The following is an 18,878-nucleotide window of genomic DNA, read 5'->3' as shown; positions in this document are numbered from 1 at the left end:
GGTGATTATCAGTGGCAATATAGGAGTGTTTGCCATGTTTGCATCTGCACGTGCTACTCCCGCAATGATGCATCTGGCCGTTGCTGGAGATAGTCTTCAAGGCATTGCGGCAGTGATGGTACGTCCATCTCTGTGGTTCGTTACGGCTTCCTGTCTTTGGTGGGATATTCATCAACTCTTCTAATCGCCCAGACTGCCTCCATGGTTCTATTTGTCATCAACCCACGTCCCTCTTCTATCTGGCGGGACTGACACCTCTGCCGTCCCTTCGACTCGGATGTTGCAGCAGACTGCGTCCAACACGCCATATCCCAGGTCTACGGTGGACGAAAAGAAACCGGAAATTTCAGCAAATCTCCTTTCACGTCGATTTCATTCGGATGGCAGGACTGATCGGAGGGCAGACTTACAAATGAACGAAGGTCGAGCGAGCGGAGAGCTTGAGGGTAGTACACTCGGCAGCAGCTCTCGAGATGGGGCTCAAAATCATCCGCGCAGGGCACCGAGCTCAAGTGGCTTCTTACTTGACTCTTCATTTATGCCAAGGTCATCGAGGAGCTTCAGAGCTGGTCATCGCCCCCGTCGATCGGAACCCGCCGATCGCAAGGAGAAGCGCGGCGCCCCCGAACCTGACATCGCGGCACCTAAGAAGAAGTCACGGTTTCCATGGAGCCGCCATAGGAATTCCCAGGGAGAAAATGCGTCTGTTACTGGCACTGCAGGGTCTGAAGCTTTTCAACAGTCTCCATCGAGCCCGTCGGATGTGTATCAGCAACGAGACTCCCATGAAGCAGAAACGACAGACGCAGACCCAGCAGAGATAGGCTTGGACAAGGACTCTCTTCAAATTGTCAATCTGGCTTTGAATTTGAGCGACTCTAGGAAAAGAAACAGTCTGGGCCGTTCCGCCTCACACCGTGTTTCTGGACGATGGGCTGCTTCTGGTCCTTCATCTGTTCCATATGTTGCGCCAGCTGCTGTGGGAAGCGTTGGACAGCGTGCTCCTCAGGCACATAGGTCTCTTGATGACCCAGGTGCACGACCTGGACTAAATGAGCCTACTTCCGTGTTGAATTTACTACCCAACACTGCTGGTAACGATGCGCTGTCATACGAGTTTTCGGATAGCACGTTGGCTCGAGCTGAAAAGGCTCGTCGTCATTTCGAATTGTTCTCCGAGTATCTACGGCTACTTCCTTCTTTGCCTCCTCTCAAGCAGCGTGCCATAGACACTGCATCAGCTGCTCCATCAGGGCAAAGTAACCGGGCCCATTCACACCGTGTGTACAATCCTCTTCAGTCTATTCGCAATCGCAAAGTCAGATTCCGAGAGAAGCGACCCATCAATACAGAGGCAGAGGGCTGGGATGATGTTCGAAAAGTTCATGAATGGATCAACAATGTCGAGGGGCAATACAGCCACCATACTCATAGCCCCTTCGAGTGCCTGAGCCTCCCAACCTTTCAATTAGGGGAAACACCAACCTCTCCAAGAGGGTCAGAAGATGTGGAAATGTTCGCGGGTTCTCCCCCATCCAGCTTGAGGCGTGTCAGTCGGACTGGCAGTGTCAAGGCGCGCAGGCCTCGATTCGACTGGGCAATTCCGCCGGCCGAACTTCTCTGCGATGCTGCATGGACGGAAGACCCTCAGAACAAAAGCAAGATTGTTGATAAAGATGGCAATCATCTGTACCCAGACCCAGGAGACCTAGTTTCTCCTGATGTCAACCCTCAAACAGGACAGAACTTGGCGAATCGTGATTCGGTTGACACAGGACAGCCTGCGTCTCATACCTCTTTTTCTGACTCTCAACATGGGGCTTCAAAGGTGTCTAAAAATGTCTCGCGGGGCCGACAACTATACAGGTATAGCAGCCCCTCGAACGCTGTGCCTAGCAGCAGTGTGTCTACAAAAGACACGGACTTCGGGCGCCATAAAACCAGGAAGCGGTCAATCAGTTCCTCCAACATGTCTATTGCGGACGATAGACACTCCTATGATAAAGATTCTCGCTCTTACTGGAATTCCCACATGGATAGCCCTCAGTTCTCAGGGAAACACCGGCTCCCAAGCCCCCATGCCTCCCGAGCAAAGGGGCCAAGTCCGCTCCCAGAAGAGGACAATGACGATGACCCAAATCAAATGCCGGCACAAAGCTCTGGCCCGTCTTCTTATCGATCTGGCTGGGCAAAGCATGATGAGAAGAGAGCATCCATGTCTTCCGTAGCGAGTTATGAAGACCCATCTATCCCACGGATGTCCTTGGATGCAATGGACAGTACAGCACCCAATTCCCCTGCTGCTCACCCCGGATATTTTCCTAGCATTGCAGTCAATTTATCCCCTCCGTCAAGCCGCTCTCCTTCGCCGTCAAAGAGAGCATTTCCCCGCAAGATCGTCCATCGACACGAGCGGAACAAAAGCAAACATCGAACTAAGGAATCTCGTGACCGCGTTGAGGATAGCCCCCTGGACAACGAAGCCTTACGCAAACATCTTCCACTCGGCCTTTCCGACACTTCAGATCGGGTAGGAAAGCTTGAACCAAGCCCTATCCCAGATAGAGTTTCCTCTTATCAAGAAGATCAGCCAACACATGAAGCATCCAAAGGCTCGTCCCAACAGGAATCTAAATTACGTGGGATCTTCAAAGGGCCTGGGAAAATTGCAGGGAAGGTGGGCAATGAAGTATCCAAGATGGGGGATTACATAAAGAAAAAAGATCACCAGCCACACTCTCGACAATCATCTTTCGCGTCCAGTGTTTCATCTGACAGTAGTCTTACGGATGATAACGAGGATGTCAAAGGGGATGCCAAAGGGGATAAAAGGTCAGGTCCCAAGGTTCTGCTACGTCATTTTCCAGCATTCTTAGACGAGAACAGTCGCTCCCGCAAAGACACAGAGAAACCAGTTACCAAAGGCCCAGGGCAGCTTCCAGCATTCACATCTCCATCCCGACAACATGGCCGAGAGTCTGAAACTAATAGTCCCCGTGGTCATGAGAAAGACTCGCAAGACACTTCAGCCACTCCACGAAACAAGCTCGACACCTATACGCTGGATAAACACGCCGGTGGTTCTGGTATTGGTGGTGCGCTGCATAACCTCCGGGGTCACCACAAAAAACATCAAATCAAAGATCCATCTGTGCCCTTCAGCCTGACAAATCCTCCTGTGACTGGCCTTGCACAAGCAAGAGCATCTCCAGTGCCACTTTCCCGACAAAAGCGCCCAACCCTGTCGGGCACGACGTCACGTACTTGGAGCATCTCGGATCGCAGCATTACGACATTAGCCGACTCCGGCATTCCCGACAAACGAGAAGTTGAACGTCCACGAGCTCTTCTGCTGTCTTCAGGAATCAAGGCTCGAGAGATCACTCGTCGTGCTGAGAGTGTGCGCAGCCCACCGCCTGAGTTCCTTCGAAGCTCCCTAGGCCCGAACACTTCCATTCCACGGGTTACTCGACTATATGAGTTTGACTTGGCAGCTCAGAGCTTGGTGCAACGGTTCGAAAAGTCGCATTACCTCTTCCATCAATCCATGAATCGGTTTCCCACTGAGACTTCCTCCCCTCTCAAGTCACAATTGAGCAGCCTTGAAGCTCTGGTCGAACAATCTCTTACACCACGTGCTCAGGCAGCCGCAGCAGATGCTGAGCAACTGAGTGTCCACCTTAATACGACAAGTACACTGGCAGTAAAACAGTTGAGTGATACCCTCGACAAAGGGCTTCGCAGACGCCGCCGGCGACTGCGCTGGCTGCGTCGTACAGGCTTTGTCATGCTCGAATGGGCTCTTGTTGGAATGCTGTGGTGGGTTTGGCTGATTGTCATGGCCTTCAAACTCCTGCGCGGCGTCTTCCGGGGAGCAATCTCTGGTATTAGATGGGTCTTTTGGCTCTAAATCCGACCTGATTCTCCGTTCGCATTATTTTTTTCCCCCTTTCTTTCAATCATGCACCGTCAATGCCTTTCTTTCTCGAACGAGATATTACATTGTTTACTTCTACACCTGCATATATACCCCTTCTCTGAAGATCACTTTTGGTCGATGACAGATTGCTTTATACCTGGGCACATTTCCTTCAGCGCATGTTTTAATACTTGATTTTTTTTATTAATATTCTTGTGTATAATCATTCCAATGTCTGTATATATTCTCTATCAGTTTTACTAATCAATGTCGATATGAACATTCTGTTGACCTTTGGCGCTTTCAACATCCATTACTCAAAAAGCTGGTTTGGTATCTCCCTTGAGGTAAGTCATGATGGAAATATGTCTCGTTTTATACTGTAGCTGAATGACTTTCTCTTGAAGTAGTTTCATCTTCAATATCTAACGTGGAAATGAATTTCCATTGTTCTTTGACTAGACACTGCTATATCGGCATCGACCATTCGCCAGGTTCTGCTGATATGGATCGTACCATCACCGTACAAGCCCTTTGTTCGATATGAGACCTGGATGAAAGGCTATGATCACGTTAATGAATGTCATTCCTTGACAATGGGACAAAGAAAGATAACAAAGCCACCAGGTCTATTCCTTTGTTTTCTGTCTCATTGGAAGACTTTCTCTACATATAAATACCAGGCCGTAGACCACAATCTCCTGGTCTTTCCCATCACGATCACATTCCTCTAAGAGAGAACATCCAAAGATCATCAATTCCATCCAAAGCTCTTCAATCTACATCTGCTGGACAACCCACTTTACTATCTTCAATCCAAACCCCATTTCCAAAATGCCCGAACGTCCTTTTGACAAAAGGCCTGCGGAGCCTAACAAGAAACAAATCCTCGAACCCACCACACCACCCTTCCACGCAAGATCTGTGCCCGTCCAGCGACCTGGCACTCCAGTAAGTGGACTCCGAAGGTCCAACGCCATCCGTCTCGATCGCAACCCACTAACTGAGCGTCTTCAGACTCTATCTGAATCCCTGCGTGCCCGGATACAGCACCACCTCCCATCACAGTCAAGACCATCGAGCGTCGTCTCAAACTCCACCGCTCCTTTGACGCCCCCAAACGACAGCCCTGCGTCATCTTCCAACTCACAGGAACAAGATGACAATCTCGGTGAATGGAGCTTTGACGAGGCACTGGTGCTACCAGAAATACTAGTCTCGCTGGTTCAAGCCGGTCTGACGGCATGTGAGATTGGTATGTTCCTCGAAAACGTCCTATATCACCGCGACAGGATCTTCGAATGTGCAGTGACAGAAATGGCCGATGCGGGTACCCCATACGCTGAGATTGGTCAGACGGTCCTCTGTAATCTTGATCTGCGCAATGATCAAGATTATCCGCTATACAAGGATGTGGAGGTAGGTGATCCCCATGAGCGGCCTAGACAACTTCACGGATCGTCACAGCTTCATCGAGCTCGTGATCCGCTTCTTTCACCCACAGTCAACGATGATGATGATGGTCCCCCGCACTCTGACTCGTCTCTATCATCTGCGAGCGTCCACCTCCACCCAGAGTCAATCAACGTCGTGCGCTGGCCCTTTTTCAAAGACGAAGACGACCTAGAGAGATTCACCAAGGGCGATGATCCGGAGGACAGAATCAACAGCGAGGCCCGGCCTGAACCTAGGTCGAAAAAGGGGGAAATGAGCCTCAGACAGGTTCCACGCTCCTCTAGATTCTATGAGCATCTAGACGAGTCCCTTTCATCGGAACAAGAGCCGACGATTGCCCGTCACGCGAGTTCTGAGAATCTCCGTCGCGGCAAACTACGCAAGAGACGGTGAGGAAGAGATCATGGTGAGAGAGGGGTGTTAGTGCTTCATTTTGCTTTATCTCTCGTGTTGCATTTGTGGTGGGGGGTTTTGTTTATGGTTCACGCATATATATGTTCGACATTGGTATACGCGAAATTAAAATTTAGTATCATCAACATTGAAATCCATTTGATCTTACTATCTAAACCAAATCCAAACTCGTGCTGACTTTTATCAAATAATGTTTTACCATAAAAATTCAAAACAAAACGGAATTCACGAATTTCTGCACTTTTATCATGCATAATACTATACACACGCATTTTATGTACCCCCAGCCCTAGTCACTCCATCCCATAACTATAAACAGAGCATTTCACAAGGTATATATAGTATATCCACCGACTAGATTAATGCCGCGAGCTGGACCGATTCCTGGATCCTGTCAAGCCCTTGCGAGGTCGAGACTTTGATCGTGTTCAGGATCGAGCGTACTCGGATCGTCGACGGCGTGAAACTCGAGGCGCTCTGCCACGACTGGTGACTCCCATGATATCACGGTCGATGTTTGAGATGCTCTGGTCTTGTTGTTGCTCGTCATCTGGCCTGAAGTCTACCTCTTCGGCAGGTGGGTGGGCAGATCGAATAGACATACTAATGCAAAGATTTGTGCTATAAATTAGTATAATAGGGTGTTCTTTGGTTTAAGATCGGAAACTGAATGATTGTGGAAACTTTTATATTTGATCCATAAGTATTGGCCTCTAACAGTATAGGTGGCTAAAGGAGATAACAGCGCCCCAAAGTGACCTCATAATGAGGAGTATGTGATGCAACAGAATGTTCAAGGAGCTCCCAAGAATAACCAAGAACGTCCATGTTATACTAGATGCTCAGAGTATTTGCCATTGTTTGCACTCCTGGCTGGTTCTCTGTGAATGGAATCAAACCATGAATAACTTCAACCCTGAAAAGATTATGTAGAGTCTGTTATGGAAGTAAACCTTTGCGGAGGATTCAATAGCACATAGGATCTGATCCAGTGGAGCTGCTACGTGAATTGCCCCGTAACCAATCGCTTCCATTGGAAATAAAATTGCGTATACTCCGTTGCCCTCTGACTTGATTTCGAATCGAGGTTCCACGTAGCCACCTAGGCCTCTGACTTGTTGAAGAACTCTCTTTTCTTCTGGGTATTTGGCGTGGACTCTGACCAACCTCACACCCCTGGGAATTTCGGCCTTGGGATGAAAAAGATGAGCCATGCCTAGATCGAACTACACCATCTATCTCACTCTCCAATCGTAATTCGGGATTTTTTGCACCGTACCAGAGTTTCCGAAGAGACATGCGTCTTCCAAGTTGATGCACGCGTTCCCTCCGACCCCCAAACCTAGAGAATAGTGGCTCCAAGGTAGAGTCAAGAGGAACAAAGTCCCTCTCTGTTTCATCTGCGGCAAAATGACTTCGAGCATCGAGAATAATGGGTGGCATTTCCATTTGCAGTGTGTTCGTTTGAAAAATCTGCTTGCTTGCATTAAGACTGTGAGAACGCTCTGGAGGGGTGACAGGGAGTCCGTTACCAGGATACCTTATATCCTGTTGGAAGCTTTTAGTATACCCGGAGCATCTTTTCATGAAGGCACTGAGATTTGCTGCCAGTGTCAAAGTGCAAAGAGGAAGAAATGCAAAATGCGTATCAAAGTTATCGCTAACTCCGTCGTAATGGCTTTCCGAGTGAGGTGCAAGAGATACCTTCGCACAAAGAGCCCACAGGTCAGCATATAAACGGCAAACAATATAGAAGTCGCCAGTGGCAAATTCAAATTCATCTGGATGCCGTTCCTTGCGATCCAAATGAGTGTATAATGGGTCGATGCAAACTACAAGCGATCCTTCCTGGATTGCCCACTTCTCGCCTTCTCCTAGTCGGATATCCTTGTATGATTGTAGTCGTGTGCAAAGGCCCGCTTTCGTCTGGCGAAATGAACGACGTAGGGATGATCGATTTGGTAAACTCCTCTTCAATGACCACTCGAAGTTGGACACATCGACGACCTCCGTGGGAGTCAAGTCCCATCGACTCTTCGTATAACTTTCGCGGCCTGGGGCTTTCTGGAATAATAATTAGGGTGAGCCATATCAAAATACATCTTTGGTTCTCACTAGCACTGGAATTTCTGGGCTTGTCTCTGACAGGGAAACATTTGCAGGAGCTTGAACATTTGTTGCAGCGGGCCCCACCTCAGATAATATTTCCGGCGCCCAGTTTGCAGTCAGATGCATTGATTTGTTCGACTTGAGAATACCCGGATAATCGCATCTCGTATGTTGACCAGTGTACGGCTTCAAGTCAGTGGTGTCCCTAGAACGGAATGCATAGATGGCGATGATCGGGTTCCTCGATACGAGAGTCATTCTCGCAGGCATCCTCTTCACTTCCATCACAGACTAGACTGCAGCCTTCAGATGTAGCAGAGAGTTCCTGGTTTGGACGCGGCCCCAGACACCACACGGGAGGTCGATGGCGGTATACACCTTGCCGACGTCTTTTGGAAATGGAGTCTTGGAAGAATCTCCAGTCCAATTCATCCTCAAAGTCACCAGCAAACACGGGAAAATGGATAGATCCAGATGATGAGGCACTGTTTACTTTGGGCATATCGGGAGACGCGTTTTCTTTGTCACTTGACGAGTCTGTGGAGAGGTTCGACATGTCTGTGAATAGAATGATAGACTATACGTCCAAATAAACAATGAAATAAGTGAAGCACTGTAAGGTTTGCAAGTAAGTTGAAATTCTTTGGTTAGCAATCCAGCATGATTTCTTAATGAACGAGCATCTCGCAGTTTCCTTTGCATTTCCTGTGTCCAAGTGGAAAGCACGGAGAGTAGTGTAGGAATCATCAACCGCATTGGCACCGTGTAAATAGATATTGTTTCAGGATCTTTGCACGCATCTTGAGATCTCTCAGGTTATAAAGCAGTATCCTGAATAGATAGTTGGAGAAGATGGAGAAGCGATGAAGATCAGATGGAGAGAGTGTTGAGCCGACGACCTCGGGACTGGGATGCTGACTCAGCAGACAGTCTGCGGGGGTCTTTGCTAGCAGTTCAGCTTCAAACCACTGCAAGAGCATCCAGTGACTTTTATCTGTTGAGAATTTGGAGACTAATTAGACGAGAGATACTCGAATTCATTGGCATCTTGTCTGCACCGCAATAATGGCCAAAATCACACTGTACTTCGACATTGTCAGTCCGTTTGCCTATCTCGCTTTCCATGTATTGCGAGTAAGTGAACAGCTCTTGAACCTCAATTGAGCCCATATATTGGACTACTAAGACACTCGCTGACTATTCCAGAAATCTCCCGTATTTGCCCAATGTGAAATTAGCTATGTGCCAATCTTTCTGGGCGGTTTGATGAATGCCTGTGGAAACACTCCCCCTATCAAGATCAAGAGTGAGATTCACCCATGGTGGCCTTTCCAACAGAGAATTGTCCAACTGATCTTGAGGATTCAGACAAAGATGCATGGCTTAACCAGGAACGGGACCGTTGGGCTCGTTATTTCGACGTCCCCATGATCAAGCATTTCCCTGAAGACTTTCCACCAATGACACTGGAAGCACAGCGTGCTCTATGTGCCATCAACCAGAGAATCCCCGAAAAGCTCCTCGGTGTCACCGAGGAATTATATCGTTCAATCTGGATTCATGGTAATATGAAGGTTGGACAAGGAGCAGCACTCGCAGCTGTCCTAGAAAGGGTACTGGGAAAGAATGATGCAGACGCAATAATCAAAGCTGTAAGCATCTCTTATCTGGATTGGTTTACAGATAGGAACTGCCATGCTAACAGAGTGACAGACCAAAGAACCAGAAATCAAGGCCCTTGTGGCCTCCAACACAGACCGGGCATTCAAGGATGGTGCCTTTGGCCTTCCCTGGTTTGAATGCACCAACGCCCAGGGCAAGACAGAAGGATTCTGGGGCATTGATCACTTGGGCCAGGTGGTAGACTTCCTGGGGCTGCAGCGGAGGTTGGACAATGGATTCCGGGCGTTGTTGTAGATGTATTTCTTCACTTGTACTATACTGAAACAGTCTACGTTGGATATAATTTGGAATTGATATAATAGATTTCGTTAATTCGTGGTAGGTCGTTGAGCGGTACTTTTGTGCCTTTCCTGGAGATACTCCACGATTCTCTCTCTGTCCATATTATCAATGCGTTCGATCTCTTCAGCATCAGGCCTAGTGTCTATCATCGTGTATATTAGCATCATTTACGAAGAGGGAACATACAAATGACCCAATAAACAATCGTACGAACCCTGTTCTGGAGTATCCTCCCTCCCCTGCTGATCTCCAGATGTGAACGACTGGATCCTCCCTCGAATATTCTGGACAACATCACTAGCAGAGACCCCATCGACTCGATTTCTAATATCGTGATATGATTCTTCCGCGAGAATGCTAACGTTGTTTCCAAAGTCGATAATGGCACTTCCGTAGGCAGAGCTTCCCAGGCGCCGTCTCATGTCTTGTACGAAACTGCTGCTGGAGTCGGTGGATGTCTGGGATGATTGTTCGTTTATCGAGTCATTTGGGGAGGTCATGATGGATGGAATATATTGACTATCATGCATGAGTGGATTATAGATGAGGAGAAAGGGGTGAACTGTGAAGATGGTCGATCGGATCTAATAAATCTGATGCTGTAGGGCAGATGACATCAACGGAGTGGATGATATCATCGTCAGCCTTATGGAGCAGCAGTGGAGATGAGAACGTGCCCTGGACAATGAACAATAACGGATGATTCTGATTGATTAGGAGATGAATGATTGAATAAATGGATTGATTTACAGTTACTCGAGATAGAATGATCAGCGTTGGGCTGAAAATTTGGAGCAGACTGATGTAATAGACTCGGCAGAGGCAAACCGGTAGTTACGGAGGTACTCTTCCCAGATGTATGTACATGTGTCTACATTTATAGAATATCATATGAATGTGATATCTATCATGACTATTTAATATACATTTATATTGATAGGGACATTATCTGATAGATGTAGTTGAGACTGACTTGATGCTATTCAACGCCATACAACTACCCACAACACAACACGTACTATTTGTTTTAATATAGTATAGACTCTCTAAACAAACCAATATATATATTAATCAAATAAATAGTAGAAAGTAAATGGTAAGTAATATATAAATTGTTATAAAAACATTCACCGAATTAGGGCTTCGCCGAATCCGGCCTAGCGCACTGCCCCGCCGCTATCGCCGATAACCGCCGGTGATCGAATTGGATTCAACTTCTTTTGCTTCATGTCTGTCTGTGTTGGTGTTGTATAGAATTGGCTGTCGCTATCCTCATCACCATGTCTCCTATCCCAGTTACCATCGTCACTGGTTTCCTGGGATCAGGAAAAACCACTCTCCTCCTCAACCTCATCCCCCAACTCCCCAAAGACTACCGTCTGGCCCTTCTGAAGAACGAATTCGGCGACGTCGCTATCGACTCCCAACTAGCCTCCACCCAATCCATCTCCGGCGTCCGCGAACTCCTCAATGGCTGCATCTGCTGCAATCTCGTTGGACAGCTCAGCGATGCCCTCGACCAGCTCCGCGCTGAGGTTAAACCAGACCGTATTGTCATCGAGACTAGTGGCAGTGCCTTCCCCGCTACACTGGCGATGGAGGTGAACCGACTTGCGCGGGAACAGGGTGGTGCGTTTGTGCTGGATGGTGTCATTAGTGTTATAGATGTGGAGAACTGGGAGGGCTACGAAGATACCTCCTACACGGCGAAACTGCAGGCCAAGTACACGGATCTCATCATCTTCAACAAGTGGGAGGAGGTGCCGGAGAGGCGGTTCGATGATTGCTTGGACCGGGTTGGCGATTTGGAGGTCGAGACACCGTGGGTGAAGTCGAACAAGGGTCGCGTGGATAAGGATGTCTTGCTGGGCATTGACGGGGCGTTGTTCGCAAAGGAAGACGGCGCCGATGCCCTGCGTCTTACAGACCACCACGACCACGACCACGACCACAAGGACAACCATCAGTCCGAAGTCGAGGTTCTCTCGGTGACCCTCAAATCCACACAGCCTCACAGGACCGTCAACGTCTCCTCCCTCGAACATCTCCTTCTCTCCGCCGCCAAGGAAGAAGTCTACCGCATCAAAGGCATTCTCCGCTGCTCTACAGAAACGCCCCCAGCCGACTCATCAGAGAATACCAACGGTGAAAAAGCCACCCCGGCCTCAGCTTCATCCACCGAAACCGGTCCAACCCAATATCACATTCTCAACTGGGCCTTTGGTCGCTGGACCTTCACCCCCTCCGCCGCTGTCGCCGAGTCCGCAGACCCCAGCGTCGTAGCCCGCATGACTTTAATCCTGGCCCGCTACGAATCCGCCAAGTGGAAGAAGAAGCTCGAGGCCGGTGGTCTGGTGCAAGTCGCCGAGGCCAACGAAGAGGCCGAATTGGTCGTGGAGCGCCTGGTCTAGATTTATCTAACATGTTATATGCATGCATGAATTGGAGCTGGCTCCATGGCGCGATGTGGGTTGTTTTGTCGCATCGTGACTTGATGCGGATACGAAGCGGTGCTGTGTATATAAGTTTACTTGGTTAGAAGTAGAGTAGAGTAGAGTAGATATTATTGAGATAGACTGCATCTACCCCTTACAGAATCTTTATGAGTGACGTCATCAATACATTGCGACTGGAAATTCAATTGAATCATATAATGTCCGTGCTCACATGCCACCCTTACACTTAATGATACATGCATCTATATAAATCTATGCAAAATGAATGCGCTAATCACCTCTACCTTGTATGAAAGACAGGAATCTCAGGCTGAAACGGCATAAATAAACAAAGTTCACAATGTTAACGGGCCTATCATTAAGTAATGGACAAGTTCAAACATTGCAACTACTCTATTCGAGTCAAACAAATATCAAAGATCGACATGAACAAAAGAGTAAAGACAGATCGACAATACAAGTGAAAAGAAAAGAAAACAAAACATGCTAATATTCTAGCAAGGCAGAAGCTCCGGGCTCACTGGAGATGTAAATCACCTCGTGGTTGTCGGAGAACCCGTTGAATCGGGTGGCGCTACACTTGGTGTAGGCTCCCATCTCCTCAAAGTAGAGCCAATCGCCCACATCCAACAGACCAGGCAGCTTGATGCTCTGGGTGATAACATCAATGCCATCACAGGTGGGGCCCCAGATGGAGTAGGAAACGCCTTCCGAAGTCGCAACATTCGGAGCGCATGCACTGGGATCTCCTGCGCAAGTAAGAATCTGCGCCACTGGGTGCTGATGGTCGAAGATGATGTTCGAGAAATTGCCATAGACACCGTCGTTGAGATATAGCATGTAGGAGTCGTTCGACGGGTCCTCGATGTCCGGCACATCGCGACGAGCAATCACGTTCGCTGCTAGTGTAAAAGCATTGGCCACGTAGTACCGGCCAGGCTCAGCAATGATGCGAATGTTGGGAGGGAAGTAGGTGTCCAATGCTTCGCCGAGGATGCCAGCGAATTTCTCAAAGGTATCCTGACTGAAGCCACCACCAACATCCAAAGTGTGAAGCTCGTGGCCGACTTCCGTCGCCTGGTCAAAGACCAAACGCGCATCTTGAACAGCCTTGAGGAATGCCCGAGGATCCTCGGCTCCCGAGCCGACGTGGAAGCTGACGCCAACAACCTTGAGCTCTAACTGGTAGGCCAGTTCGAGGAGCGGGCGGGCAACATCCATAGAAGCGCCAAACTTCATGCTCAGGCGGCACAGACTGGTAGAGTCGTCTGTCAGGATGCGCAGGTAAAGCTCCGCACCGGGGAAGTTGGCCTTGATCTTGTACAGCTCGTCGGCATTGTCAAAGGTCATCTGCTTGACACCCATCCTGGAAGCATAGCGCAGGTAGGACTTGGTCTTGCAGGGCTGCGCATAGATGATGCGGCTTGGATCGACGCCTGACCCGAGAGCCAGGTCAATCTCCGTCTTGGAAGCACAGTCGAAACCGTTTCCAAGTTGAGCCATGAGACGGATAACCTCTGGGTCGGGGTTGCACTTGACGGCTGTTTTCAGGTTAGCTCGAATCCCACGAGTGGCGATTACCAAAGACAAGGCAAGACCTACCGAAAAAGGGTTTGACGCGACCCAAGTTCAATTTCCAGCGCAGATGCTGGCGGTAGACCTCACCCATGTCTGCCACATAGAACGCATCCTCGTCTCCGGGGCCGCAGTGGTCGGTATTGACCTCGGCGGCGCGTTTCTTCAAAACATTCAAGACAAGGGCCTTGGCAGCCAACCTGGCTTGCGAAGGCTCGTCCCCTCCAGCGATATTGACAAGACTATTGTCATCACGACTATAGTCGATTTTGTCTTGACAATGTTTTGTTGTCAAGCATACTGGTTCAACGGGAACACACGCAGTCGGTGCCATAACCATGTGCGCTGCGACGAGCACAAGGAACGGGATTTGAAAAGTAGAAGTTGAAAAAAAAGAGAGATTGTTGTTTACGCGACTGCGTGTTAAGGAGGACGAAATGATTCGCAACCTAGGTTGACTGGACCAAGCCTCCTAGACCCTTCCTCCTTAAGAGGAAGAACCTTCAGAGAAGTCCTATGCGGCAGCTCAGAGAGTGAGGGGATATGGTCGACGGGCGTCAATGGGTTAAAAAATGGCGCACGGAACGAAGGCTCGGGAGTCGATAGCAGCAGGAGGTGGAATGTTGTTAAGAGTGTGACGGGGGCGTCGAGGAGATACAATTTGACGAAGGACTAAGTTGGAGGCTACGAGAGCCGTGGTGAGCTGGTGCCTTTGGAACGATCGAGTCCAAAGGCTGGGTCGGACAAAGAATAGGGGAGTTGAATAGTAAGAGGGAATTATTCGACCCTGACACGAGCGAGGAACGGTCAGTTATATATGCTCTCAATTATTCGGCCAGAATGGACGAGGCATTTATTTAAGGATGAACAGGGGGGTGGTGTTGGGTAGGGGACGAGGTGCGTGCAGAGATTTTTGACGACGGCCTCGTGTGAAGCTTAGGGCAAAGGGCACTGTGGCTAGACGTGAGGGGCGGTGGAAAAGAGACCAGACACACTCTAGGCTGCCGTGGCCAAAGCAGAAAACAAGGAATAGAAGCAACAACAGTAAGAAAGAACCACAATAAAAACGACTTACCTGGAATCTCTGATGACAGAAGGACGACAGGATGCAAAAAAGACGGATGGATATGACGATGGAAGGCCCAATTGGTCTCGTGGGGAAGAAAAAAAGAGCTCACCGGATTCGCGGGCTTACGGCATCCGCGGGACGGAAGGGTTCCTCAGTGGATGTCCAGCCTAAACAATGGTTGGGAGGTCCCTCGCTTTCGTCACAGTCACACTGTGTCCTGGGACAGATTTTTACATACATGATACATCCAATCCATAACCTAGGTCCGTATTATCATCGTCATTTATTCAGCCAGCCTTTTCGATCGGCAGAGTTTCGAGTTTACCACGATACAATGTATGCATAATGTGGTCGGATGTGCGTGGTCATGCAGATGGATGATCTCTCTCATTTGCTAGAATCCCGTCGAATGTTGTGCAGATGCTGAGCTTATATCATTCCATTTATCGACCTGTCTCTTGAGGCTGCAATGGAAGAGTCTGGCTCTTGATGACTCGAAAAGCGGTCACCATCAGCCACTCATCGTCCACTTCCCCTGATGATCAAAAAGAGAAAATGCTGGACTTCGTATACTATTTTCTGATTCTGGGCACTGTGGTTGATTCCATGTAATAAACGATACAAGGTCCTGACATGACGTTGTTGAACCGGACCCTAGTGTCGAATACACACCAAAGGATCGTATTGCCACATCCATCTGGCACGGGCCAACAGAGGGAAATCTCAGCCACACCTGAACAGCAGCTGAACTTGAATAATGACTCATGTATGGCGAATGAAATGGTGATTATTTTAGGCAACGGTTGGCCGTGTCGAGGGATGTCTCCCATAGCAATACAATTCAATGCGATCTACCTGTGCATGTTGCGACGGAAGCTCCATGCTGTCCTGGTGCAGGTTACGGAACCCCGCAGTCTGCATCAAGTCAAAGAAGATGGTCTCACTATCATGTCGTCGTTTCAGCGCCACTAAAACAATGGCATCCGGGGACATGTGCATCAATTGATCCAGTACGGAGACCAGCGCGGGAAGGCTGTCTGCATTGTACGTGCAATCCGAGATAAGAATCAAGTCAATTGGACCGTCGGGAAACAGGTCCTCCGGGACCTTCTCGTCCCAGTCAAGGGTTTGATACTCAATTTCAGACGACCGGGTTGGGCTGGTCGCAGCGATATTCTGCCTTACAATTTCCTCGACTTCGGGAAGGTCTGTGAGCAAAACTGAGCACCGAGACAGCAACTGTGCCAAGGCAATGCCTACAATGCCACATCCTGAGCCCAACTCGATGACATGGAGGGGTGAGCTGCGTTGGTTCTGTAAAAGCCCCTGCAATGGCCCCGCGGTGTCTGGGCCGCTTTGAATTGCCTGCTGGATATACATGACTGATGCGAGGGCCGCATCCCTGAGGGAAAAACAACCACGATCTGTTTTTAGAACTGTAGATAAGAGGCGGGGGGATATGGTGTCTCACCAGATGTGCCGGGCAATGCTGTTTCCTGTTTCCTCCCATATCTTCAGATCCAATCGGTCCTTAGGGCCAAAGCGCCTTTCGACCAGCTTTTCGGCCACCAATGCCTCCGAACCTCCAAAGGGTGCACTCCAGCCTGAAATTACTAGCGGTACTTGTACACCCTTCTTTCCCAGTAGATGATCTATTGAGGATGAATGCGGCTGTCGAGGATCAGAAGCACTGACTCCAAGGACCACGGTGTGTTGGGAAAGTTGTGCAGGAAACGGTCCCAATGAGATGGGCAGTTCTCGTTTGCCTGCCGTCCATTTCAATTTCTCCTGATACAGAATTTTTTCCGTCTGATTGACGCTTAGGGTCGCAAATAATTCCACATCTTCAGCAAGGAATGAATCCCCCAAATCCGTGGTGATGCAAATAAGAGCTGAGATGGTGAGAGATGCGGCCTTTTGTTTCTGGATTCGGGGAGTTTTGAGAAATCGGATATAGTAGACCATGGTCACCAATTGACCGCAAGACGCGTAGAGTAAGATTAGCGAGAGTAGATTAGTTCCTGAATGCGAAAAAAGCCTTCCAGAATGTCAGTCCCTTCAGTTGCTTTGATCTTGTCTCTCTTTTTCTTTCTACCCCAGACAAACTCGTGATCGGCACGTGCGCGCTGACTAACCACCCTCCACGCCTGAGGCCGAAATGACATCGTGGAGGCGGGCGTTCTTCCTGCGACAAAGTATGGGGAGGTTCGACGACATTTTCTCCATCCAGACACTCTGTCATTATCTTGGAACTGAAAGAGAGCATTAACCTCAGAGCTCAGTTTCATCGCCAATCCAATGTCGTGAACCAGGTGGACGAAGTGACTGGCGCAGACACCCCCTCTCCACTGCGTGGCCGACCGCATCTCACTACCTACAGAGTACACTGTAATAATTAATCCTTCTAATCCAGAATGATGCGATCAAGAGATCCTCGAATCCGTCAAACGATTAATCAAATCTCTCACAACCTCGAATCTGCAAACGAAACTGCCCAAGAAGGCCTGTACACCTTATCTCATAATTATCTCTCACCATGCTTTGCGTCCGTCGGAAATTGCCTCTACGCATGCGCCGCACCCTGTCTTCCTAGCCGTGAGGAGCAGCTTCGACGTCGAAGACGTGGTCGTGCAGAAGCCAATTTCGATTTCTACGATGACTGGGACAATGACGTTGCCAACGGCAGCCTGTTAGGTTGGGGTACGGATGAGCTCGATCGTCTGCTGGCAGGAAGTGGTCTGGCCCGTGGGACCTCCGAGCAACCCCGAAGGCCGCGGAACATGAGCTACGGCACTCGTGGCGCAAGGAGGAAGAACAGTGTGCTTGTCCCCGATACTCGTGATGACCCTACAGTTATACCTAGCTCGTCTTTCCTGGGCTTTCTGGAGCGTTTCCCGTGGCGATTTGGGGCGCGAGGGATAAAGTACCGACCGTCCGCTGCTGATCTGCAAGAGCATCCCAAAGGGCTCCGGCGACATGCATATGAAGATGAGCCGCTTATGGAGGATGATGAGATCGAGGGACAGGCTTCCAACGGAAAGAATGGGAGGTATCGGAGCGAGACACAATCTTCACGTGAAACCACCAATTCGTTGAGCTCACGAGGGGATCTGTTCCCTAGTGACGAGGAAGAAGATGCGGTTCCTTTGGATGACGAGTTTGCCATGGCTCTAGGCAGTCGTCGGGGAACTGGATTGGATTCAGATGACCAACTAGGAGGCAGACCCGGGTATTTGAGGTCTGCATCGGGAACTCCAAGTTTGAAGACATCTGCCTCACGGGAGTCGAAGATGAAAAAGAAGAGCACTCGATTGAAGTCCCCGCATTCTGTGGAAGTCACTCGTGATATCGAAGCACCTTCCCTGGCCGATTTGCAGAAAGAGGACGAGCGAGCAGCTCTTCAAGAGGAGTCGGAAATTGTGAGGAAACGACTAGCAGCACACAAGCTGGCTGTAACGCGGGGATTTGATCCAGAGAATAACAAGGTATGCGACGAGTCAGCACCTGTTGATAGCCTTCAAGGTTAACCAGAAAACTCATTTAGTCGGCATCACCATCTCTCTCAGCACGGTCTCCGAGTGCAACAGAGGCTGTTTATTCCTCGTCTCCCGGCCAGACACCCCTTGAGTCTGCAGGCGAAAGAGAATCCGCGGATCATCATTCGCAAACGGAACCTTTTCCACCATTTCCGCTGACACCGTCGCCAACAGATCGTCCACACCTGGGACTTACTGAACGTTCAGTCCAACCTGGTGCTAATGGAGACAATTCGTCACAGTAAATCGAGACTGGACAGTGGCTTGAGATGAGATCTTTACACTTTCATCTCAATCATTCCTGGGAAAGCTAGAATCTATAGTTTTAGTTTTCTTTCCCGTTGAACAGACAGGCATCTAGGCGAGATTCCACAAGATCA

The 18,878-nt window shown here is 49.2% G+C and overlaps 10 protein-coding genes across 10 annotated transcripts; 5 read left to right on the top strand and 5 right to left on the bottom strand.

Annotated features, from left to right (window-relative positions):
• The first annotated feature begins 117 nt into the window (after positions 1-117).
• ASPWEDRAFT_34514 (uncharacterized protein) lies at positions 118-4,245 on the top strand. Its single transcript, XM_040834018.1, has one exon. It carries the CDS (start codon positions 278-280, stop codon positions 3,908-3,910), a length of 3,633 nt encoding a protein of 1,210 aa, XP_040694714.1. The 5' UTR covers positions 118-277; the 3' UTR covers positions 3,911-4,245.
• A 965-nt stretch (positions 4,246-5,210) lies between these two features.
• ASPWEDRAFT_34512 (uncharacterized protein) lies at positions 5,211-5,890 on the top strand. The gene has a single exon (XM_040834017.1). The coding sequence runs from the start codon at positions 5,237-5,239 to the stop codon at positions 5,765-5,767; it is 531 nt and encodes a 176-aa protein (XP_040694713.1). The 5' UTR covers positions 5,211-5,236; the 3' UTR covers positions 5,768-5,890.
• A 1,203-nt stretch (positions 5,891-7,093) lies between these two features.
• Positions 7,094-7,723, bottom strand: ASPWEDRAFT_73471 (uncharacterized protein; the record flags this gene model as incomplete). The annotated part of the gene is made up of 1 exon (XM_040839339.1): positions 7,094-7,723. A coding segment is annotated over one exon (630 nt), but the record flags the coding sequence as incomplete, so codon positions are not given.
• Positions 7,724-8,102: 379 nt separating this feature from the next.
• ASPWEDRAFT_23159 (uncharacterized protein) lies at positions 8,103-8,453 on the bottom strand (the record flags this gene model as incomplete). The annotated part of the gene is made up of 1 exon (XM_040832448.1): positions 8,103-8,453. One exon carries the CDS (start codon positions 8,451-8,453, stop codon positions 8,103-8,105), a length of 351 nt encoding a protein of 116 aa, XP_040694711.1.
• A 427-nt stretch (positions 8,454-8,880) lies between these two features.
• On the top strand, positions 8,881-10,275 carry ASPWEDRAFT_34510 (putative 2-hydroxychromene-2-carboxylate isomerase). The gene is made up of 5 exons (XM_040834016.1): positions 8,881-9,031; positions 9,104-9,203; positions 9,266-9,549; positions 9,611-10,004; positions 10,077-10,275. The coding sequence occupies exons 1-4, from the start codon at positions 8,963-8,965 to the stop codon at positions 9,812-9,814; spliced, it is 657 nt and encodes a 218-aa protein (XP_040694710.1). The 5' UTR covers positions 8,881-8,962; the 3' UTR covers positions 9,815-10,004; positions 10,077-10,275.
• Positions 9,655-10,625, bottom strand: ASPWEDRAFT_34509 (uncharacterized protein). Its single transcript, XM_040834015.1, has 2 exons — positions 10,077-10,625; positions 9,655-10,004 (listed from the first exon to the last, which is right to left on the bottom strand). The coding sequence occupies exons 1-2, from the start codon at positions 10,360-10,362 to the stop codon at positions 9,889-9,891; spliced, it is 402 nt and encodes a 133-aa protein (XP_040694709.1). The 5' UTR covers positions 10,363-10,625; the 3' UTR covers positions 9,655-9,888.
• Positions 10,626-11,142: 517 nt separating this feature from the next.
• ASPWEDRAFT_102632 (GTP-binding protein) lies at positions 11,143-12,273 on the top strand (the record flags this gene model as incomplete). The annotated part of the gene is made up of 1 exon (XM_040827498.1): positions 11,143-12,273. The coding sequence occupies one exon, from the start codon at positions 11,143-11,145 to the stop codon at positions 12,271-12,273; it is 1,131 nt and encodes a 376-aa protein (XP_040694708.1).
• Positions 12,274-12,804: 531 nt separating this feature from the next.
• ASPWEDRAFT_101674 (type III PLP-dependent enzyme) lies at positions 12,805-14,233 on the bottom strand (the record flags this gene model as incomplete). Its single annotated transcript, XM_040827405.1, has 2 exons — positions 12,805-13,859; positions 13,921-14,233. 2 exons carry the CDS (start codon positions 14,231-14,233, stop codon positions 12,805-12,807), a joined length of 1,368 nt encoding a protein of 455 aa, XP_040694707.1.
• Positions 14,234-16,285: 2,052 nt separating this feature from the next.
• Positions 16,286-17,015, bottom strand: ASPWEDRAFT_34505 (uncharacterized protein). Its single transcript, XM_040834014.1, has one exon. The coding sequence runs from the start codon at positions 16,925-16,927 to the stop codon at positions 16,430-16,432; it is 498 nt and encodes a 165-aa protein (XP_040694706.1). The 5' UTR covers positions 16,928-17,015; the 3' UTR covers positions 16,286-16,429.
• A 145-nt stretch (positions 17,016-17,160) lies between these two features.
• On the top strand, positions 17,161-18,839 carry ASPWEDRAFT_34503 (uncharacterized protein). Its single transcript, XM_040834013.1, has 2 exons — positions 17,161-18,447; positions 18,507-18,839. The coding sequence occupies exons 1-2, from the start codon at positions 17,377-17,379 to the stop codon at positions 18,741-18,743; spliced, it is 1,308 nt and encodes a 435-aa protein (XP_040694705.1). The 5' UTR covers positions 17,161-17,376; the 3' UTR covers positions 18,744-18,839.
• The last annotated feature ends 39 nt before the right edge of the window (positions 18,840-18,878 follow it).

The sequence above is a fragment of the Aspergillus wentii genome (genome assembly GCF_001890725.1).
Source record: "Aspergillus wentii DTO 134E9 unplaced genomic scaffold ASPWEscaffold_1, whole genome shotgun sequence".
In the NCBI taxonomy this organism is placed as follows: Eukaryota; Fungi; Ascomycota; class Eurotiomycetes; order Eurotiales; family Aspergillaceae; genus Aspergillus; species Aspergillus wentii.
Note: the sequence above shows the minus strand (reverse complement) of the source record. Positions and strands in the feature narration are given on the sequence as shown.